This window comes from Apus apus, chromosome 1 (assembly GCF_020740795.1).
Source record: "Apus apus isolate bApuApu2 chromosome 1, bApuApu2.pri.cur, whole genome shotgun sequence".
NCBI classification, from domain to species: Eukaryota; Metazoa; Chordata; class Aves; order Apodiformes; family Apodidae; genus Apus; species Apus apus.
Window position 1 is genome coordinate 17163167 of NC_067282.1, and position 24713 is coordinate 17187879.

General features: G+C 39.6%; 1 protein-coding gene across 1 annotated transcript in view; it reads left to right on the forward strand.

Moving 5' to 3' along the window:
* Nucleotides 1-24713, forward strand: part of DDX10 (DEAD-box helicase 10) — a 163113-nt gene that overhangs the window by 84840 nt on the left and 53560 nt on the right. Inside the window, exons 14-15 of the mRNA XM_051641310.1 lie at nucleotides 10610-10723; nucleotides 11416-11577. Coding sequence (XP_051497270.1) covers nucleotides 10610-10723; nucleotides 11416-11577 — 276 coding nt within the window. The remainder of the gene's footprint in view (nucleotides 1-10609; nucleotides 10724-11415; nucleotides 11578-24713) is intronic.

Consider the following 24713-nt stretch of genomic DNA (forward strand, 5'->3'; position numbering starts at 1 on the left):
TATATTTACCCTGTGTACATAGTTGATATTTGTACTGCATTACAAATTGTGCCTATATCTTCTAAGTAAAAATAGCTCCTCTACAGCTGAAAAATAACATTTCAAACATTGACTGTCTGCTGGGTTATTTAGAGCGAACGGGCTAAGGCACTAACGAAGCAGTTTGCTGCTTTGTTGTTAAAACTCTGCCACAGAAAATCTGCAGCCAAAATGGATGGTAAAGCATTGATTGTCCCTTTAGGTGCTGAAGTGACATAACTGCAGTTTTTTGAAGGATCTCATCTGAAATCTCATGTTAATGCTTCGGAGTAAAATGACTTTACAATAATAATCCAGATGGCAGAACACTTTAACTATCATGCAGGTACCTGCTGGTCAGTAAACTGCTCACCACTATGGTTTTGTCTCATGTCAGTTAGAATTGCTTATGGCTAGAGTTGCAGAGTGCCCAGGAGCCCTGAAGTAACGATGAAAATTGTTTTGCATTGGGTATTTTTAAATTGTAAATAGATCTTTTGCCTAGCTTTTTTCCAGTTCACTTTTAAAATAAAAATACAATTCTTAGTATTTTTATTTCCCTCTATTTCTTACCTTTATAGAAATGTAGTAATTTTCCAGACAAGATTTTCAGAAGATTCAAAAGGAGTTTCGTATCTGATTCCCTTCAAAATTAAGTTCATTTCTCAAACCACCCAAGGAACTGACAAGCATGCCACCTGTCCAGAGTTTTGATGTCATTGTGATGATTTTTAAAATCCAGTACCAGCAAACAAACTAATGGGGACACATTTGAAAATCTTAGGTGTTACAATTTTGTGTGTGAAGGACTCAATAGCCCCAAACCTCTCACGCACACACAAAAATAATTTAGTATGTCTGAAGCACAGTCCTTGCATGTGAACAGTCCTTGAAACTATGAACAAGTAAAACCTGATTGAGCAAATGTTCATGGAAGAAGAATTTATTTCTCCTGTGGGAGTGCGCTCACATTTTCAGTTTGAATATTCAAAGTCAAGATTTTCTTTAAGGGGAAATACCTGCTTCCAATTTCAGCAATTTTTTCCCCCAAAGAAAGTGATTTTATTTTATTTTATTTTATTTTATTTTATTTTATTTTTTAAATTTGGTTTTCTGGGTAAATTTTTTGTTTTTGAAGAAAAGTATGACTTTTTCTTCATGTGCATTTTGTTTTAAGCAGTGAGAGTGAGACTTGCCGAAAGACAAATTTTATTAAAGCAGTGTAAATAAGTGAGCAGATGGATTCTGGAGTTAATAATCTGTTTTGCATAAGCTTGTATTAAAGGCAGGTATAAAATACATTAGGAAGAAATATTTACTGGTGGACTGGCTCTGTGTAATATGTAGTTTTGATTACTGAGCATTCCAGTTTTATCCTAGCTAAAATATTGATCTGTTTGCACTGATGGCCTATAGTTGCCTCATTATTTTTCCCATAGCTGTACTAAATACTGAAACCTACTGATGTTCTAAACAACAAAGTAGATAAATAAGATAATAAATTATGCCAGTTATCTTCTGGGAACTGCTAAGTGGATAGAAAATATATTATGGTTATGTCCTTGAAAAAAACTTGCTTGTGCAATGCAATGTGAACTTTTTATCATACCTCTTGTCATGTCCTTCTTATTGCCCACTGAATACCCTGAGCTGCTTTTTCCATTTAAAAACAAATCAGTCAAATTCCTGTACATTATAAGGAAAGCTTCCTGTTTGACAAAGCATGAGAGAGTTGCACACTAGACTGAAATGAAAGATTACCTTTTTATCAATAAGAATCTCTCAAACTCTATTTGCCTGGGTTAGCCTAGTTATGGATATGCTTTTTTGCTTTTTTTTTTTCCCCTCCTCAGAGCAGTTGAAATGGTAGATAAAAAGAATTTTAGTCATATTGCTGTGAATGGCCACAGGAATAGAATCTATTGAACTAATGATAAAAAGTTACTTCACCATACAAAGCTGTGCTGTTCAATCATGGAAGCACTGTAAAAAGTCCTTGTAAAAGCATTTCAGAAGTTTTTTCCCCACCAGAGTAGAAGTCAAAGTATTTTCTCCCCTTTAATCAAAAGAATATGTGTACAGCAATGCGGTGGAATAACCTCAATTTCTGTAGATGCAGGAGGAAAAATTACTTCCTTGAGTTTTGTTCCTGTTATATATGATCTGTCATGATCTTGGAAAAAATTATAAGCATGAGAAGCTGTAAGCATGATCTCAAAGTAATATACTTTGTAGCTTTAAATTCAGCAGCTTGTGCAGGAGGTCAAATTGGCAACAGGAGCAACATGTTAGCCCACAGAAACTACCTGTAAGGAATAACTCTGTCCAGTGCATTCCTGTAGAAATAATTATAGTTTGATTTCAGCTTGACTTTCTTCCAAGGATCTTTAAAATACGAGTATTATGGCTCAGGTAGGATAACCAGAACATAACTTTTCCCGGAGGTGGTAGCAGAGTTGTAAATGTAGCTCAACAGGAGAGATTCGTTTAAGTGTTGGAATGTAATTAATTGCCTGCCATAAGTTTTAAGACAGTTTCTATTGTGAATGACAGAATTTTGTTCCACTTTCCACTTGGATGAGTGCTGTTGTCCCACATGTACTCTTAGTATTACATATAATAAGGCATAGAATTGCTTAAAAAAAGTCTGCTCTGCTAAAAGATTTTAGTTTGTGGTCACTGATATTTTACATGAATATCTAAAATTAGTGTGGATTCAGTAGTATGAGAAATGTATTGCATACTCTACTTATTCAAACTTGTATAGAGGGTCATTGTAATTTAGTGGTATTTATACTAGATTTTTTTAACGTTTTGAGTCTGTTTTTTATGCTTTTGAAAAATACAGTGCCTGAAGATGCAGAGCCAGATTACACTCCAAGGATTTTTCTCCCATTTCAAATTGTATAGAGGTAAGGTAGGAAGGCATTACCTCTACTTTGTGGCTTCTTAAAGTACAAGAAATTGATAGTGAAATCATAAGATAGTTGATTTGGAAGTAGCTTGATATAAGCTCATGTATGCACTTTTTTTCATGGCATTGTCAGGGGAACAGTTCTGTGTAAATATATGGAGCAAACTTTAATGTAGACTTAAGAAAAAGAAATGATCTGTTCTTTAAAGATCAGTGGAACTCATAATCATGTGACATGAAAGAGGGTCCTTCCTAGTACAGAAGTGAAACTGATTCGAACGGGAGTGGGGGACGTGCTCCTTTTTGGTTCAGTGCTGAAACCTGCTGTTGCATCTACTTTGAGTTGTTCTATTCTAAGCTTTAAAAATTCAGCACTTTTTAGAAGTATTAAGCCCTAATGTTTTGTTAAGTAATAAATTTCTGAAGTTATTGATGATTAAATCAGTCACGTTTGGTCCTAAGGTTTATAAATTCTGTAGACATGCTGGATTGTGTGAGGTGATAAAGATATTTCCACATCTTCTGCTTCAGAATCAGCAGAGAAAATCTTAGTGTACTTGGGCATGTCGGACTACTACACTGGTCATTGAATCCTGGCAACTGAAAGTCATCTTAAAAAAGTGTTGGATTTTTTAATCAGTCTGTCATTTTTGTCGGTCTGAAAATTGTAAAATGGAAAACATCTGACAAGCCACCACAGAGTTCTAGAGGAGTAAGAAGGACTGAGAAAATAGTAATATTTATTTTAAATGAAACAACATGACCTTTATGAGTGTTTTCTTCTAGCAACATCCCTTTACATGTAGGGCATTTAGGACTGAATTGAGTGAAAACTATTGAAGGCACAAGCTTTGAGGAGAGTTGTTTGGGACCAACTGGCTGTGGCCATACAGTGTGTCCCTCACTTAGTAATTTGCTCTGGGCCTTTGCATTTGTTCTTAACAGATTCTTAACTCTCTCTCATAATTAAGCACTGAGAGTTAGGCAGAGTTTACTATCTGAATATATATTGCTGAAACAATTGAAAACTTCTAATTGCTTCTGCTGAACACAGAGATGTGTATTATTTTTAAATAAACTTGAAAAAAAGAACAGGTTAAAATATTAATTATGCAAACATTGATTGACTCCTGCAAAGAAAAGGAGGTGTGGAAGATTTCAGGTCAAAGGCAAAATGTTCCAGTAGATACTGAATGGCAGATTTAAACTGCAGCCAATTTTGGAGCCCTAAGACAAGTAGCTGCTAGTGCTCTGAGATTTAGCACCTGTTTATAAATGGCTGTGCTTACAGTTATCAAGCTCTTTGATGCAACTTTTAAGCGGGCATCCTATTTGGCAGGGATTTTGCCCAGAGTATTTCTCTAGTGGAACAAAAGCAAAACCATAGCAGACTGATTCAGTCCCATTGGCTGTGCTGGTTACAGCAGATATTGGACCCTCCAGTATTTTTTTTTGGTCATGATTTACTGGATTTGGAGAGCAGCATTGCTCTATGTGTTTTGTGTGCATGTGATGGCAGTGGCACCAAGCACACGTGCATGTGTTTCTTATACAGGAATCCAGAGAGTAGATGTACTTTTTCTCATGTGTATCAGTGCTTGAGGTTCTCGTCTACTGTAAGATCCCAGAGTAAGTTTTGCTACTTTTCTTACCCAGATTCTCAAATGTATTTAAGGTGTATTTCCATCTTGCAGCCTGGCTGAAATGCTAGCTGTCTGTTACTGAAAGGGCTGCCTGTCCCTGCTTCGCCAGCTCTGGTCCCTTCTAGGAGGCTTCACGAGTGGTTGTCTGACCCTGGGAGCATACAAAACAAAATACAATTAGCAGCTGTCTTAGTGTTGGCTTCTTCTTGAGAAAAACAGAAAAGAACTTGCATATTGGCTGTATTGTTTCTGATTCTGTATAAAAATATTTGAATTTTCTTTGCTTCTAAGAGAGAGTTTTTATTCTAACTCATTAAATAATCCAGCAAGCCATCTGGCATGTGCAAAAGGAAGAAGAAATTCAGGCATTTGATCAGTAACAATAGAAAATCCCCTGGCCTTGCAGCAGAGCCTGCGTTTTATGGAACTTTGATAAACTCATATGACTCTTAACTGTTAATGCTTAAATGTTATATATAATTTTAAAGAGTTTTATTATTACTTTGATCTTGTTTGATCACTTTAACTGTTGCCACATACAAATAGCAGAAAAAGTGAGACATGAGGGCTTGTTTTTGTTGGTCACAGGGCAAAGTGTACATGCTGGTGAGCAGCAGGAGCCTCCTGTCATTGACAGGGAACTATGGTTGCTGTCACCAAGGCTGGTGCTTTAACTTGGCTCAACCTTAACTTGATTTCAATCTTGGCATCCCTTTGATGTATCTAACCGCAACATGAAAACCTGTGCCCAGATCATGCATGTCCACTTTGTTATGATTGGTGGCTTACTTGGTGGTATAATTCAGCTTTAGAAAATTCCTGAGGGTAGAATTATAGAATCATAGAATCATAGGGGTTGGAAGGGACCTCGAAAGATCATCTAGTCCAACCCCCCTGCCAGAGCAGGGTCACCTAGAGTACATCACACAGGAAGGTGTCCAGGCGGGTTTTGAATGTCTCCAGTGAAGAAGACTCCACAACCTCTCTGGGCAGCCTGTTCCAGTGCTCTGTCACTCTCACAGTAAAAAATTTTTTTCTGATATTCACCTTAAACCTCCTATGCTCCAATTTGTATCCATTACTCCTTGTCCTATCACTGGTCATCACTGAAAAAAGCTTAACTCCATCTTCTTGACACTCACCCTTTACGTATTTGTAAACATTGATGAAGTCACCCCTCAGTCTCCTTTTCTCCAAACTAAAGAGACCCAGCTCTCTCAGCCTTTCCTCATAAGGGAGATGATCCACTCCCTTAATCATCTTAGTAGCTCTGCGCTGGACTCTTTCCAGCAGTTCCCTGTCCTTCTTGAGCTCTGGGGCCCAGAACTGGACACAATACTCCAGATGCGGCCTCACCAATGCAGAATAGAGGGGGAGGAGAACCTCTCTTGACCTACTAACCACACCCTTTCTAATACACCCCAGGATGCCATTGGCCTTCTTAGCCACAAGGGCACACTGCTGGCTCATGGTCATCCTCCTGTCCACCAGGACCCCCAGGTCCCTCTCTCCTACACTGCTCTCCAGCAGGTCAGCCCCCAACCTGTACTGGTACATGGGGTTTCTCTTCCCCAGATGCAAAACTCTACACTTGCCCTTGTTAAACTTCATCAGGTTTTTCCCCACCCAAGTCTCCAGCCTGTCTAAGTCTCTCTGAATGGCAGCACAGCCTTCTGGTGTGTCAGCCACTCCCCCCAGCTTGGTGTCATCAGCAAACTTGCTGAGGGTACATTCTGTACCCTCATCCAGGTCGTTGATGAAGATGTTGAACAACACCGGTCCCAGTACCGACCCCTGAGGGACTCCACTAGTCACAGGCCTCCAACTAGATTTTGCCCCATTGACTACAACTCTCTGACTTCTTCCTTTCAACCAGTTCTTGATCCACCTCACTGCCTGATCATCAAACCCATACTTGATCAACTTATCTACAAGGATGCTGTGGGAGACGGTGTCAAATGCTTTACTGAGAAATCAAGATAGACCACATCTACCGCTCTACCATCATCTATCCACCTAGTAATTTCCTCATAGAAGGCTATGAGGTTAGTCAAACATGACTTACCCTTGGTAAAACCATGTTGACTGCTCTTGATGACCCCCATGTCCTTGATATGTCTAGAGATAGTGTCAAGGACAAGTTGTTCCATCACCTTTCCAGGGATGGAGGTGAGGGTAGATTTTAATTGAGCAGGTTTTGATACATGGTGTTTTCTGAGTCAGCCGGTCAGTGGGGGAGCTGCTGTGCCCTCAGCTCATGTTGAAAATGCCTGGGTCCATGTCTTGCTCTGGTATTAGTTCTGGTTGTCAGCAGAAACCCTCAAGTCACTCATGTCTCCTGATGTGACAGTGTTTGTGCCTGCAAAGCCTGTGACTCTGTATTTCAGCTGTTCACTGAGCAGTTAGAGAGACTTCTGCCACAGTTGTATTCTTTGCAGCACTTGAGGTTAACAGATGGAGGAAGTAATTTCAGCAGCCTCCAGCAGCTAGTGTCTGCTGGTGTGGTGAACTCATTGTGAAAAAAAGTAAGGAAGCCATGGAGAATAAGGCTTAAATGCCAAGCTGCTGCTTGTAAGTTGTCAGATATCTCCTAGTACAGAAGATGAAAATGAGAACTGAGTAAGGAGAATGAAAGAAAACTCAGGGGAACAGGTGTTGGCACTGAAGTTTAGGAAAGCCTGATGTCCTGGTTTGAGCCAGGATGAAGCCACCAGGACTCCTGAGGTCTGCCATCCAGTGGTATTACACTTCTTAAAATGGATGAGTGGGACTGCTGTTTGATGAGGAACTGATGTTTCAGTGTAGCTATTCAAATGTGGGGTCAAAGCAAAGATGTGGTGACATTAGAAATTTGGGTGAGGGGGTCACAGGGGTAGTGTGGGTTGGGGAGGAGGCCATAAGCTAAGATAAATCTGAACAACCCATCCTGCATTAAGACTGCAGCCAGGTGGGGGAACCCCTGGGTCAGGTATGTTTGAGATAGAGCAGCAGCCACTGGAGCAGGAGATATGGGGAGAAGCTCTTGAGATGTGAGGAGTGGATGCACTGAAAGATGCTACTGGAGACATATAGAGGGGGAGGTGACAGAACAGAGAGACTGTAGGACTGTGTAGGGACTCCTGAACAATGTGAGAGAGATGCCCAGGAGAGGGCCAAAGCAGCACTTACGAGACCCCACAGTGTCCCCAGCAGTATATATGCCCCATGGTTGACCTGCCTCACACTTCTTAAGGACTGTATAGCCTCCCCCTTAGGACACGGAGGCCTTGTGAGGAACTACTGCACAAACCCACTCAGCTTCCCTTCTGGGCTGCACCACTTCTGCTGAGCAGAGAAGTCGTGTACTTTGTAAAATTGTGCCTGCATCTGTGATTAAGATGTTTTGGTATATGTGCCTGTTTGGTCTCCCTGCTGTTAGTTTGGCCTTTAAACTGTGACAGTCAGGAGACTGAAGCAGAGGCAACCTTGACAACCATTGTCTTTCATGTATGTTCAGTTTCTTAAAGCAATTAGACCATCCTAATAAAAACCAGTTCAATTAGCTATGGGGTGTGTAGAGTTTTATACTAAAGCTCTTTCCTGTATGTTTTTAAAAATTCTGATCTCTTGCCTTTCCTTAATGCTGCATACTGTAAATCTGCCAAATTCATACACTGATCTTATACTATGATTCTCAGATGTATAGTGGGGGAATGTAGCTTCCCATTTGTTTCCTTCTCCTCTTGTTTGGAAATTTTGTCCTACCCCAGTTTTTTCCATGCTACTTTGCAGCATTGAAATACTTCTCAAAATCATACAGAGGAGCAAGAGGAAACGAGGTACAACTTGAAATATTGTCTATATGTGCATGCTGAAACAACCCGTTGAATAACTGTACTCTTTAGCCAGAAAAAATGGTTTTTTGGTGTTTTTTTGTTTGTTTCTTTTTTAAACTAACAAATGTGAACAGCTGAGACATGCATTTAAATAGAATTTGACAAGATATTGCTGTACCAATTTCAAACTTTGTCACTTGTTTTTTATGTTAGCATACTATATTGGTACCAGTAATACTGGCAGTGCAGAAATGAAAGACTGGAAAAACAAACAAACAAAACCAAAAGCAAATGGTGAAAGAAAATGTTGTGACAGTGAAAAATGTCATCCTACCTCCTAGAAGCACATCTCTCTTTAAATTCTTCCTGTGGGCAATTCCTGTTCTTCTACTAAGCAGTCCATATTTCTTGGTAGGGGTTTTATGCTTATGCACTCGCAAAGAATTTGTGGGATAAACACCAGTAGTGAGGGACTAGCACAGCTGTCTGAGCTCTTAAAGGTGTGCCTGAAACTTGTTAGTAGTAGCTGCACAGTCCAAGAATTGTATGACAATACTGAGGACATAAATGCTGCTACAGTTACTATTTTTTATAATATCTATGATCATTACTTGATAACACAGTGCAGTAGCTGTCACAGGCCATTTTTCCCATTAGGAAGACTGCAATTTTTCTCTTTTATAGTTCATATTTCGGTGCATTAGTGTGTTGGCCATAATGACAGAGACTTTCTGAGTTAATTTTTTTGCTTCCTTTTATAGTAGATTTGGTATAGAACATGAAACTGATTAAAATACCTAAAATAAAAAAGTGAAATAAAGAAGTTCAGTTTTTTCTTTTTCTGTCTGGTTGTTTAGACCACTTTCTATTATTTATCAGAATTGTAGGCAGTTTAGTGGCTTTTTTTCAGGCACATTTCCTGAGTAGTGGAGCTTTGCAGTCTTTACAGGATGATGAATGAGTTTTGGGTCTTCTCCTAAGGAGTCTGCATGTATTCCTGCACAGTATCTTTTGCTATAAAATACTTTCTGCAATGGCAGTTATTGCTTAAAATGTCCTCTGTGTGTGTTGTGTCCTGTTAAATGCCTGAACAAATACAGCCTTTGTTCTCAAAAGGAGAGCTCTTAGAAGAGGAGCTGGAGGTTGGGAATCTCTACATTGTTTGATTCTGTGATGTTGCCACCAGATGGGTGGCTCTGTGACACCCATACAGGCTATCTGTGGATGTGACAATTTAATTTTCACTGCTTTTTATAGAATTAATTGAAATGGTCCTCTCAGAGTTGAAAACCACCTCCAAAATGTGAAAATACTCTGGGTAAATCCTCAGTCTCTATCATAAATACAAATGACCTCTTCATTCTAACAGCAAGGTTGTGCACACAAAAAAATAAATGTAACTTCAGTATCAGTGTGGCTTAAATGAGGATACTGTTCTGCTGATAATATTTGCCTTTTCTGGTCAGTGTTCCTTTCTTGGTGGTAGACAGGAAAGAACAACCTCAGCTTGTTGGAAACCCTGTTAATGTCTGGATTTGACAATCTCTGTGGACTCATTTGTTAGTTTCCCTGGTGTCTTTACCACTTTGTTTCACTACAGCTTTTTTCCTATGATGCTAATACATTTTGTGATTCTAAATGTTGTTTAAGGCTAAGTTTGGTAAACAGATCCTAGCACTGAAGTTCTGCATCCTGATGGACATGCAAGGGACAGGAGTTAAGAAATAGGAAAGTTCTTGCTTGGCCCCTTGTGCCCTTCACTGACGCAGAAGTAACTTTAACTGGTGTTACTACAGTGCCTGGGGACAACATGATGGCAAGTGAGATGAAAGTGGTATCTGATTAGTTATAGCTAATGGTTTCAGGCAGTTATACTGGATTTCTTGTCTGATGAGGCTTCCTAACAGCATGAGCTGGTGAATCTATTGTCCTTGTCCTAAAAAGATTTGTGAGATCTAAATGTGTCAGGTGTCCTGCTGCTGACAGGATTTAAGTTATGCTGAACTGCTAGCAGAGTAAACGAGTTCCTCACAATACAGCCTGCTTAAAATACTTTTATGAGAAGGTCTGTTAGCTATTTTTTACTGGAAATTACTTTTACTCATGTGTTTTAGGAATTATGTTTTAATATATCTAATTGCTTCTAAGAAAGTTTAAAGCATATACTCTGTGACTAGAAAAAAAAACAACAGTAAAGAATACTATTTTTTTTTATACAGAATGCATCAAAATCAAAGGTGAAGAAAAAAACAACTAAAACCCAAGAAGCAAAAAAAATCGTGAAGAAGAAATTTAAAGTCAACACAAAAATAGTCTTTACCGAAGATGGAGAGGTAAGATCAATTCTGTATAACTGTATCTTGGAGGTAACTGAATCTATAGTTTATAAAAATCATAGAATAGTTTGACTTGAGAGAGACGGTTAAAGGTCATCTGCTCCAATCCTCTTGCAGTGAGCAGGGACATCTTCAACTAGATCAGGTTGCTCAGTCCTCTTCCAACCTGATCTTGAATGTTTCCAGGGATGGAGCATCTACAACCTCTCTGGGAACCTGTGCCAGTGTTGCACCACCCTCATAGTAAAGGATTTCTTCATTGAAAGCCCCTCCCCAGCTTTCCTGTAGCTCCTTCAGGTACTGGAAGGCCACTATGAGGTCTTGCCAGAGCCTTCACTTCTCCAGGCTGAACAGCTCCAATTCTCTCAGCCTGTCTTCATAGGAGACGTGCTTCAGCCCTTTGATTGTTTTTGTGGCCCCCATAAACTTTTCTAACATTTGATTTCACAGCTTCAGATGTTATGTATGTTGTTTTTCCATTTCCAGCATCAAGTTTTGTATTGTATTTGTATTTTTTCCCCAGCATCTGAGTTTGTATTGTGCACAAGTTTTGTTTGTTTGTTTTCTTTGCAAATGGCTTTTTTATTTAGACTAGAAAAATGATGTAATGGAGTATTTAGGGTGTCAAAACTTTTATGTGGAAAAAAATATTCTAACCATTATTTTTCTTGTTGACATGAATAATTCAGTTAGTGCAGCAGTGGCCACCTGTGCAAAAATCCAGTTTGGCAAAAGCAGAGGAGACAGATGATGCTACAGGCATCAACTTGGAGAAAGCAAAAGAGATCCTGCGGGAAGAAGACAAATTTGACAAAGAAGAATACAGGAAGAAAGTAAAGGAAAAACACAGGGTAAGTTGATTTCTACGTTTCTGCACTTGAGAAATCAATAGATAAGGATCACTCAGTGAGGAAAAATACTTAAACATATTGTGAAATAAGTGTAGTAGAAGTTAATTGAAATTAATCAGATTTTTCAGGATTACATTGCACTCAAGAAGACTGTTTTGATGTAAGTAGCTAGATAGCACAAAGCCTTATGCAGTACCAATTATTGATAACAGTGGAGCTTTACGTACAACTTTAAAATCTGGTAAGAGTTCAGTGGAAGCATTACTTTTTTAAGCAGCATTCAGAGGGTTTGTTTCACAAAAAGTGTTTTACATACATGCTTGAACTAATGCTGAAGATGTTTGGGGGTAAGAGTAGGTGAAAGAGTATCTCTGAAATGTCTTCAGACTACCAAGTGCTCAACATTTAGTATTAAATTACAGGTAGTCAAAAGTGCTAACTTTTTTGCATCAGTGTTATTAGGGCTATCAGAATTTATGTCATTAATTATTCAAAAAGTTTTTGCTGTAATTGGAAAATTTCAGTATCTGCAATCTGGCTTCTCTGTTTAAAAACCTTTAAACCGCAGGTCATAAGTTTGCAAACTGCTTCTATGTTACTTGTCATGGACCAAAGCAGAATTTTCTGACCCTGTCACTAACCAGTCATATGGAAAACAGGAGGATGTCTTTCAGTTCAGGGATCATTCTGTTTGTCATTATGAGAAGGGTCTGGATTTCTCCAGATAACAGATAAATGCAAGGTTCCAGGACTATGTGCTATTAAAGGCCTGCTGTGTACTCAAAGCTCCTAATTTCCAAAGCATTAAAAAATGGTTTATTGCCCTGCTTTGCAAATCCTGACTTTATCCAGTTTGACTTTATCCACTGATTGCTAGTGATTAGTGTTAGATGTTCTAGTGCCTGTTATGGTTTGTATTTGAACAAAATAATTCAGAGACAATTTGTGAAAACTTCAAGTTACATTTGGGCATTGAAGTATTCCAGCTGAAGTCAAAGCATCCTTCACACATTTAATTTGAAAGTCTACTCCTATAGTCTTGTTATAGATATTTGACATCTATTAAAAAATCTCTCCTGTTCTTTGGCAAAGGGTTGCATCTGAAAGTAGCAGCAAAGAAAAACGGTTTCTGTGCTATAGGTGAACTTGTTGTCAATTTTACAGAAAACAGTACTATCAAATTTCAGGATCAGATGGTTGTCTGCATCTTTTCAGGTCCGGTAAATGTATGTATGTTCAGGTGGTCCTCAGGTGGTCACAAACCTGATCTGCTCTTAGTGGGAGAGACTTTCCTCCCCCAGCCCCTGCCTTGCAGTCATAGAATCATAGAATGGCTAAAGTTGGAAGGGACCTTAAAGATCATTGAGTTGCTACTGAGTCCATCTGCTCCTGACGTGTGAGAAGAGAGGTTGCCAGTGAAGACTGAGGTGAAAAAGTTGAGTACCTCAGCCTTCTCCTTGTCTGTTGTAACCAGTTTGCCAGTTGTGTTCATCAAGGGGCTAAACTTTCTTTGACCTTCCTTTATTGGCTGTCTTACCTGTAGAAGCCCTTATTCTTTGTGTCCTTTGTCAAGTTCAGCTCCATCTGTGCCTTGGCTTCCCCGACCCCATGCCTACACAAAGGGGTAGCATCCTTATTCTCTTCCCTAGGTATCTGTCCCTGCTTCTGCTGCCTGTGCCTTTCTTGTACTTTAGTTTGACCAGCAGGTCTCAACACAGCCATGCATCTTTCTTGCCTTCCTTGCCTCATTTCTTACACTAGGGGAACAAGAGCTCCTGCACTCTACAGAAAGCATCTTTAAATATCTGCCAGCTCTGTTCTGCTCCCTTGTCCCTCAGGACAGTTTCCCAGGGAGTCTGACTGACTCCTTGAAGATCTGGAAATTTACAATCCTAAAATTCAAGGTCCTGACTTTACTCTTTGCCTGACCTGTATCCCTTAGAACTGCAAACTCCACCAGTTCATGATCACTTCAGCCCAGGCTGTCTACTGTCTCTATGTCACTGAGTAGCGCACTTGCATTGATGACCATTAGGTCCAGTATCACATCTCCTCTGTTAGCGGGGGCATTACCAGGTCTGTTACCTGGCTTAAGAAGTTATCCTCATCAGTCCATTAACAAAAGAATGCTGGGGAAAAAACTGCACTGCCTCACAGTAAGAAGGAATGACATGGCCACTTTCACATTGACTACCCAATAGTATTTAAAAATTCTCCTACCTTATAAGGTTTCCCTTGCCAAAATATAACAATCACTCTGCAGGGGATACCTAGCTGATTTTAAATCTTTGGCTGGCAGCTCAGATATGTGAAGGCAGAACAACTACCCAAGTCCATGTATCCTGAGTGTACTGCAGAAGCCTGAACTGAATTTGCTGTTAGAAGTTTGGTTGTGTATGGAAGCCTCATGGGCTAGTGATGAAAGTTATTTCTTAGCCTCATTTGGAGGGAGAGGATGAAACAGAAGAGATTCAAATGTGTTACTAATAAAGGATATGAAAGCAACAAAAAAGCTAGGAGACTTTCTTATTTCCATGACTTCAGATTTAGCCTAAGTAATGATGTCTTAGTGCTCCTTCTTGTGTCACTAAAAGAGGACCTTTTCAAAGTCACATGCTTTCATTCCATCTTAAATGCTCCCTTGCTGGCATTCAGCAGACCCTTGTATAATAAGTCTTAAATCCATCACTTGTGACTGTTATTGCTTCTCTTACAATCCTCCACACTTCATTATCAGCAAAAATACATCACGGCATAGCATGAACTCTGTCACCTGACCTTTCCTTTCTGCAGTAACGCTGATTATTTCATTCCCATCTGCTAGCAATCCATTTTGCAGGCAGACCATTGCAGATCTTTTCTTTGTCCATTTGACAACTTTTTTAACAGTCCGATGTCACCATTCTTTATTTCTTTGTTTTCCACCTTGGTTATGGAATTCTCATACAACTCTCTCTTTCTCCTCAGAAGCTTATTGAAAAAGCCATGGTTAAATTTTTCTCTCTGCTTTTCTACCAGGTTTGTTCAAGATCTTTGCTTAACTTTTTCATCAGTTTAACTTTCTTCTGTTCCTTCACTTTCAGCAGGTTTCAAATGGTCTGTATCTTGATTCATATCTCCTCCTCTGAATTCCTTTTCTTCCTACTACACTGATGCTTGGTGTAGTTTTGTGGTTTGTATGTTTGGCAGTTATTTTTCCCTTTAAATCAATTTTTGAAAAGTGCTAACTATTAAATGGAGTTAATATATAGGTAGATTAGAAGACCACTAGAGACAAATGTGTTTTGACTTTGTATAAACCAAATGTGGGAGTCTGCTACATGGTTGTTGCATCTGATGTTCTATATCCTGCATGCCAATTTTTATATCTTGCACAAATTTTGAGATAGATTGCGAGTGGATGTAAAAGAAACACAACAGAAAAAAACCCAGTGTTTTTTATAAAGCTTGTAATTTTATAGGTCATCTTCAAATGAGAATCCCCCTTTTATGGTTTATTCAGTATAATTTTGAATATGAAAAAAGAGTTTTTTGGGAAAAAAATAAACTTCTTAAAATAAAAACTTGAACAAAATAGCTTTTTTTATGTGAATATGTTTTGTAAGCTTAATATGAACTATCCTTGTGAAACCATTTCTTATGGGGAACAGAACTATTCAGAAAATATCCACAGGCCATTGCTTTTAAATCCATTTGTGAATGTCATTTAAATGAGCACCGTTTTCAGTATGATCAGAAATACGGTTTTGGGTGCATTCTTGGATTAGATAAGATGTGTGTTGCAGTACCTTAAGGCTTGTGGAAACTTGCAAAGCGTCTGTGCCATAATTAGGTTTCCTTCATGACTCTCATTCTTTGCAAACAGGTAAAAATTGAAAATCAGTTGGATAAAAAGAAATAAAACTCTAAGATGTGATTGTGATATAATTAATGCTCATTGAAGTTATGGAAGCCAAGTAAATTCTAGCAGTTGAACACAAGGGAAAGGGCAGTAACACTGGTTTAAATGATATGAAGAGAATTCTGCATTAATGGATATTTAATGGCAGCCCAGCAAGAGGAATAGATCTGAGCTCTTTTGAAATGTGTAAAATGTTATAAACAGTAATAAGGGAGAAGTGAATAAAGTATTCAGAATGTGTTTTTGCACTCCATTTTTCAATTTTCCAACTGAAAATGTGTTCTGCTGTTAAGAGGAAAATAGTGGCAGAGAAGGATTCATCTAGCTGCTTAATAACCTCTCTTTCTGTGTACTAACCTGAGCTCAGAATAACACCAATTGGTGCCAATGAAAGAATACGTAGGAGCCTTATTTCTTACCTCACTTTCCAGCAAGTAAGATATGCTGTGAACTTGGGGTGATAAATTTGAGAAGATGGCTAGAAGTAATTTTTAAAAATGTTATTTAGGCAATATTAGTAGCAAACAAACTGAAGGTGTCTTCAGGGACCTGTTACTGCAAGGTTCAGGGAGAACCTTCCTGGAAGAAGTTGAAGAACCATGGTTGTAGAGGTATGAGAGCAGCTGGACTTCAGGTCACAGGGATCTTTCAGAAGATACTGCTCTTGCTGGGAGGAAACTGCAGATTATTTTGTGGCCCTTGTGCTGATGAAATGATGCTGGTTTGTACCACCTGAATTCCAAAGTTATGTGGTCTCTTGGTTTTGCTCATACTGTTCTTAATTCAGTAGAAAATACAGAACTATTTTAGAAAGTCTACTGAAATTGATCACCTGTGTTTGTTTTGTCTCCTGTTCCCTAAACACTTCTGTGGATAGTCTTAATGAGGAGGATACACTGTGATATTTCACCCTCTGTGTATTTGCTCTCCCAAATATTACCCCTTAGTTACCTCTTTTCAAAGCTAAAAGAGGAAATTCTTCATACCAGACTATATGGAAAGACTTTAAAAAAAAACCTTGCAGTTTCAGGAAGAGTATACTTAAATCCAGTGTATTTATTCAATAACTTCCTGGCTGAAATTTATTCTTGAAAGTGGAAGATTGCAGACTGGTAATGGAAGCTAAATCCCTTGGATTTCAACTCAGGAGGCTTCAGGTCAGTTAGATGGAGGCTGCTGTTGTTCCATGTTACAGACCCAGCCTTAGCAAGACTGCATGTGTATTGCACAGATCTGCACACACAATACACACGTGGGTGGCCACAGAGAGAGGAGAGGCAGAAAAGAAAAATGCAGGAATGTAAATGTAAACATGAACACCCCAGGCAGCACCAGCGTATTTTTTCTTGTTGGCTGATCAAGATTGAAGTTTCTAGCAGAGCTACGGACATCCTCACTCCCTTGAGTGACAAGCACACTCACATTCACTGATCCTTTAAATAATAATGTGGGCCCTAAATATGTCCAATATCCATACCCACACTGTAGGGCCCTTACACAGTCACTGGCCTTGACTGTAGGTTTTTCCAGATGCTAATCTTTCTGTACAGTCTCACCGTGCCTTTAAAATACTCCATAGTAGGTTTGCTCTTTCCCATGAGACTGATAAACATAGATAATATTGTTTCTCTTATCAGTTATGAAGTTCTGTGTCAGCCTTTTCAAGGTTGTGCTTGTGTGGTTCCTTTAATTGTTTATCCACCAGTGACTTAGGAGTTCAGGTCTCTGTTTCTGTCTGCCTTTCTGCTCATTAGGGTTAGTCAATGTGGTGTTCTCAGAGAGGAGTCTAGGTGCAGCTGAATCCAATCCTAGTCCCAGACTTGGTCAACAGTTTTCAATCAAGGGGTTTAAGTGTAGGAATTTCAGTGGAGTGCTTTACCCATAATTATGGGTCTGGTGAGATTTGAAATAGCAGTAAATTAAGATTGCTTAACACTGTTATAGCAAACCACAAAATTAAATTACATGATTTTCTAATAACTTAATGATCAAGAATCAGTTATGATCAATATGGAGGCTAAAGTAAAAATCTAACAAAGTTTCAAAACTAAGTTGTGCACACACACTCACACAGATACAGAGGTTAAGCTGTTAAGATGTTAAATGTGGATACCTAATACCACAAAAGAAGTTGCATTATTCCCCCACCAATTACCCAACGGAGACGAATTTTACCAGCCTGATATCATCTGATTTCCTCCCCCGTACCTAAGAGGAGAAGCTTCTTACTCTGAGTGTTGGATGAACCAGCTTCCTTGGTGAGACACGTGAAGTGGGCCATAGCTCAGCATGATCCCAGAGAGCTCTGAGGGGCCTCCCCTTTAGGACCAATATCTGTAGGGTCCAATGTGATTGCCTTTGGTCAGTACTTTTCCATGATAGTCATGATTTGGGTTAGGTAATCTTTGGCAACTTTCAGAGTAAACCTGTGTTTGAGCAGGAGGGGTCTTGGGTGCATCCTGCAAACAGAATTTCAGGTACAGTTAGGGAGTGCCTGATTGCCCCAGATTGCTCTGTGTGTACTAGGACAGAAAGGAACCCAATTATCTAGGCTCACTGCTCCACTAGGCAAGATCAGAAAGCACTTGCTCTCAAAACGAGAACAATGTCAGGCCACTGCACTTGTGACTAAAGCAAGAACAGTGTTGGCAGATTTTGACATTACAGTGTGGCTCAGTGAACAGGGAGGCCTGCAGCATTGTGTTCTCCTACCTCCCACCCCTGCCACAAGCCTCACCCCATCTGTAGGCTGATGGGAAAGCTCTCAGGGAGAACACCCTGCACCTTACACCTTCCTTTGGCAGCCCCCCTCCATCCAACTGGAGCTCTGGCCTCTGTCTTGCTCCCAGTCCTGCTTTTGCAAATGATTTTTGTTGATAACAGAGTAGTTATGATTTAAACATGTTTGGTTGATAGTTTTATAAAATAATGATAAAAGTAAGTGTAGAATTTTATTATAGATCGTTGAATACTGTGTATAACAGTTCAGGAAACAGAAAATACCCCCCAGGGATTTTATTTATTTTATCAATTTTTTCCTCTTTATGAAAAATAAATAAATATGTGCAATTAATGAAAAATATATGCTATACAGTGCAAACCATTCAGTATGTGAGAAGATAAATGCACCCATGAGAAATAGTATTTGTAGTTTGAAATCTACCAATACATTAATTCTGAAGAGAGACTGCATCACATTTCAAAGGAAATAATCTGAACAGAAAAAAATCTCAGTATGGTATTATATCTGTTATAGTAATACTATTTGTTATTACTTAATAGTCCTTCACTTTGAGGTGAAATTTGTCAGATTTCAGTGTAATTGTGTAGTTGCTTTAATGTGGTGCTGGGCGAGGACGATAAAATTCTCTCATGTAAAGAGTGTGCCAGTGTAGGAGCAAAATATAAAGGGAAGAGGTTGCTACTGAGAGGAGTGTTTAGTTGAACAGCAAAGTATTAGAAATTAAGAGATATGTAAAATAAATCAAGAGTATGACTTTGTTAGAAAGCGTGTCTGAGCCCTTTCATAGCCATTGTGTGCAGGCAATGCTGCTGTTATGTTCCAAGTGCAGAGCTATAAAGATAAAGGGGAGGGACACTGACAAGTGGGTTGACAGAAATCCCTTTTCAGTCTCAGCAGCAGGATCTGTCCTGCCTTGCTGTGCTGCTGGCAGAGGCAAGAGTTTACTCTTTTTTTTTCTTTCACTTCAGCAAGAGGCTGGGCCACACTTAAAGCTTGAAGTGCCCTTGAATGTTTTCTAAGAGTTTTCCAGCAAAATCAGAGTTCTTGGCCTCATCTTGTTGATGTGAAAAATAAGAAAATTAAATAACTGCGAGTAGGTTGGTTGTTTACACCCTAATCAGATGAGTATCAGGAAAATGCAGCTGTGGGTGAAGGCTGAAGTAGTGCAGGCTTAACTTTGGCTAAGGTGGAGTTGTGACCTTAATGCTGTAGGGAGCTTCCATGCCAAGCTGCTTGTCCTGTTGGAGGATGTAATGGCACAACTGCCCCAAATGTTGATCTCTGCTTGTCATGGGTCTTCAGGGCAACCTAGCAGCCTCTGACATAGCTTCTTCCAGGAGCTGCACTCTTGGCTTGCTGAGGACTTGAGTAAGCCATTGTGCAGCAGGACAGCTATGATGTAGTTGCCTTCACAGAAACATGGTGGGATGACTGTCGTGACGGGAATGCTGCAATGAATAGATGTAAGCTCTTCAAAAGGGATAGGCAAGGTAGGAGAGGCAGTGGCATAGCTATATATATTAGGGCGTGTTTTGATTTGTATAGAGCTTGATAATAGTGATGATAAAATTGAGTGTTTATGGGTAAGGATGAAGGGGAAGGCGAATAAGGCAGATATTGTGCTGGGAATCTGTTATAGACCACTCAACCAGGATGAGGAGGCAGATTAAGTGTTCTGCAAACAGCTGGCTGAAGTCTCTCCATCACCAGCCCTTGTTCTTCAACCTACTTGATGTCTGCTGGAAATATAACACAGCAGAGAAGAAACAGTCTAGGAGGTTCCTTGGGTGTGTGGAGCATAACTTCCTGACACAACTTGTAAGAGAGCCTCCCAGGGGAGGTGCCTTGCTGGACATCCTGTTTACAAACAGAGATGGACTAGTGGGAGATGTGGTGATCAGAGGCCATCTTGGGCTTAGCGATCACGAAATTGTAACTTTTCAGTTCTTAGTGATGTAATAAAGGGAGTCAGCAAAACCTCCACCTTGGGCTAGGAGGGTAGAGTTTGGTCTATTCAGGACACTGGATGAGAGAGTCCCTTGGGAGATAGTCCTGAAGGGCAAGGGGGTCCAGAAAGTCTGGATGCTCTTGAAGAAGGAAATCTTAAAGGCCCAGGAGCAGCTGTCCCCATATGTTGCAAGACTGAAGGGTGAGGAAGATGGCCAGCCTGGTTGAACAGGGAGTTTTTGCTGGGGTTTAGGAAAAAAAGGAGGGTTTACCATCTTTGGAAGAAGGGACAGGCAGCTCAAGAGGAGTACAGGGGTCTTGTTAGGTCATACAGAGAGAAAATTAGGAGGGCAAAAGTCCAGCTGAAGCTCGACTTGGCCACTGACATGAGGGACAACAAAAAAAGTTTTTATAAATTCATCAACAATAAAAAGAGAGCCAGGGAGAATCTCCATCCCTTAGTGGATGCAGTGGGTAAACATTGCAACCAAGGATAAGAAAAAGTCTGAGATACTTAATGCCTTCTTTGCCTCTGTCTTTAATAGTCAGACCAGCTCCCTCCAGGGTGTTCAGCCTCCTGAGCTGGAAGATAAGGATGGAGAGCAGCACCCCCATAATCCAGGCGGAAATAGTTAATGATCTGCTTCTGCACCTGGACACTTACAAGTCTATGGGGCCTGATGGGATCCACCTTAGAGTGCTGAGGGAGCTGGCAGGGGACCTTGCTAAGTCTCTCTCTGTCATTTATCAACAATCCTGGCCAACAGGAGAGGTCCCAGATGACTGGAGGCTGGCTAATGTGACACCTATCTACAAGAAGGGCTGGAAGGGGATCCAGGAAACTACCAGCCTATCAGCCTGACCTCGGTACCAGGAAAGATCATGGAGAGACTCATCATGAGTGAACTCTCATGGCAAGTGCAGGGCAGCCAAGGGATCAGGGCCAGCCAGCACCGGTTTATGAAAGGGACGTCTTGCTTGACCAACCTGGTTTCTTTCTATAACCATGTGACTCGCCTATTGGATGAGGGGAAGGCCGTGGACATTGTCTACCTGGACTTTAGTAAGGCCTTTGACACCATCTCCCACAGCATTCTTGAGGAGAAGCTGGTGAATCATGGCATAGACAAGTGTACTCTGCACTGGGTAAAAAACTGGTTGGCTGGCTGGGCCCAAAGTTGTGGTAAATGGGGTCAAATCTAGTTGGTGGCTGGTCACCAGTGGTGTCCCTCAGGGTTCAGTTTTGGGCCCGGTCTTGTTCAACATCTTTATCAATGATCTGGATGAGATGATTGAGTGCAGATGACACCAAACTGGGTGGAAGTGTTGATCTCCTTGAGGGTAGGAAAGCACTGCAGAGAGACCTGGACAGGCTGGATTGATGGGCTGAGGCGAATTGTACGAGATTCAACAAGGTAAAATTACAGTATATCACCAGCTAAAGGAATTTATTTAATGTAAGTCTGAGCAGTTATGACCTCTGTACAAATTCTTTAAGATAAGACTTTTACTGTACAGATTGTTTACAAATTTAAAAGCTGAAAGCAAAAAATACTATATGAAAGAAAGCTGTTAATACGTAATAGTAAATCCTTTATTTTTTTAATATCGCAGTTAACCCTCTGGACAAAGTGAAATGTACCCTTAATCAACTGTAGAAAGAAGAGTGTCAAAGCAAGAGGAGATTTCCTGGAGAGGGGGAGTGTGACACAGGGAAGAACTTCCAGCTCTCAAAACTGTTGGATTTATTTTATATAATTAAAAGCTTGGCTTCCAAGCTGTCTATATATGCATCTTTTACATATTCCTAGCCTCACTAACTCAAGAGAGCTGCCATGCTACTATTCTTGGGGTTTGGTTTTTTTTTGCCTTACCTTAAGATAGAAGATTTCTTTTTAATAAATGTGTTGGACTCTTGAGGATAAATGAAAAGGGTATGAGCTTTTGTTTTGAAACCCAACAGTAAAAGAAAAAGGAAATGAGTGTGAAAATAAGCCAGTGGCAAACTTCTTAACTTCAAAGTTAAGAACAGCAAGTAGCTTTTCCGTATATTAGAAGCTGCTTTATCCATGGCTTTTGCTCCTTGTTAGGCAGAGCTGGTTCTGTTGTTGCTTCTAGTGAGGAAAGGAAGGAGGTTTTCATAACCATAAGACTTCTTCATTTAGTTGAAAGCCAAGTGGTTTAGCCGTTATACGTGGTGATGACTGAAAATTTTCAGCTCTCTGATTACTGATGTTATTAACCATCCTTGTTAACTAGATGTGTTGGCAAGAAAAAAAGATTTACAGGAAATTTGAAAAAGCTGATCAAGAAGGTCTCGGATGGTGATACCATTAATGAAGACCTAAATGAAAGGAATATAATGCTAACCAGTGTAGTTTTGTTAAAAGTAGATGTGTAGTGAACTGTATGTGTTTATGTATTTTTATCAGAGCAGTCTGGTTTGTAAATACATTATGGAATACACAGATATTTCTGCAAGGCTTTTCACTTAAGTGTTTTGATTAATAAATAAACATTGCACAAACTAAGTAGACCAAAACCTCAGTAACTGAAATATCCCAATCCAGTGGCTTCTGATTAAGTAGATGTTTCTAGAGGGCTCATGGGATTTGTTCCATGGGAATTGAATTATTTCCAGACTTTTTTAGTGACATGGAAGAAAGCTTTCTTGCTAAGTTGGGCTCAAGCAAAGCAAGCTGTGTTTTAAGATAAACAGAAATGCAAATTCCTAGGAAGAAGAAATTTCGAGTAGAATTTTAGGACTGAGAGCACTTCCCGTGGAGATACAGATGTTGAAAAAGACTGGGATGATGTGGTGGTTATCAGGTCAATGTGAACTATTGCAGTGTTATTTTTCTGACAGGATCAAAAGGGCTGGTAGAATTACTGAATATGTGAACAGAAGTGGCAGGCAAGCTTGGGCAGATAGTGAACCTGCAGTATGAGGAAAGGCTGAGGGAGCTGGGTTTGTGCATGTTCTAGTATTTGGAGTGGCTACCAAGAAGAGGGAGAGACTCCCTTTTTATGAGGAGTCACATGGAAAGGGGGAAGGGTAATGGGTGCAAGTTACTTCTTGGGAGATCCTGATTGAACTCCAGACGAATTTTTTTCTCTACGAGAGCAGTTGGACATTGGAATAATCTCTCCAGGGAAGTGGTCGGTTCCCCAACATTGGGCACTTTTTAAGAGAGCTTAACCAGGTGCTGGACCATCTCATCTAAGCCATGTTCCTACTTAGAAAGGTTGGACCAGATGATCCTTGGTGTCCTTCAAACCTGGCATATTCTATGATACGATTCTGTATTTAGGAAAGTAGACCTAACTGCTGAAATCTGGAGTTTACATTCTTCACCTGAAAAATGGAAATTTAAGAGGAAACATGACCAAAATGTATCTACATTAAGACCTAAACTTTGATAACAGAGGTTTCTTCAAAGTGGTTGACAGACCAGTTAGACGGTTTAGACAAGATCTAAAAATCAAAGGAAAGTAGGCTCAGATTAGTAGCAGCAGTAACTAATAGCAGCAGCTAGTTCTGTAAGATTGTGGTATGTTGTTCTTCAGGGGAATGTTTTAAAATCTAGATACAATGTTTTTCTAAACCAGGATATGACCTCTGCAGTCCTGCAGCTTGTGTTGTGCTAGTCAGGCACATTGACCCCATCCTCTCCTGTTTCATATGTTGGTGAACTTGTGGTTCTTGATCTACCCAATACTCCTTAAATGATGTCTAGATAATCTGTGTTTAGCCTCTGTTCAAAACCTGCATGCACCACATTGTCAATGTAAGATGATAAACAAATGTTCTGGTCACTGCCATTAAGGTGACATTGCTTGGTTTTAGTCTGAAGTGATTGGAATTGTTTTTTTAGACCTTAAGCTAACAATTTATTGCATTGGTTTTATGTTAGAATTCTTTCTCATCCTTGGTGTTGATAGCCTTAGAAAAGGCATGACTAGATCTTTAAGCTGTGAAGAAGGTGCTGTATGAGTGCAAAGAAGAGCTATTCAATATAAATGCAAAATAAAATATGGATGCTTGACTTCACCATTATAGATAAAAGAGTATTTAATCAGAGTGTGATGTTTTAGAGTTTTATCTGACAGCCTCATGATGCTGTGTTACGAAGTTATGCTATAACAGAGTGTCAGCCAGTAATACATAATTAACATACCTTGAAATGTAGTCTTTAGTTTTCCTGCCCTATTAAATCAGATTTTTCATTTCTAAATTATGTGCTGTTTTTACAAGTGACAATTTGTATCTTGATAGAACAGAGATAACATCTGGAATTCTTACTGTGTTATAAAATCCAGAATTGTTATTTTTTCCTGTGTGTGAAAACCAATGTTGGAAAGCTTAGTAGTTAGAGATAGTTACAGGCTTATTCATAGATGAACAGAACCTATTCACGTGAAATAAATCAGTATCTAACTGATTGACTGGTTCAACTTTGCTTCATTTGATTACTTTTTAAAGCTGTTTTACAGTACTTTGTCCATGTTTGTTCTGCATGGGCCCATATTTCCTCCTAGCAGCAG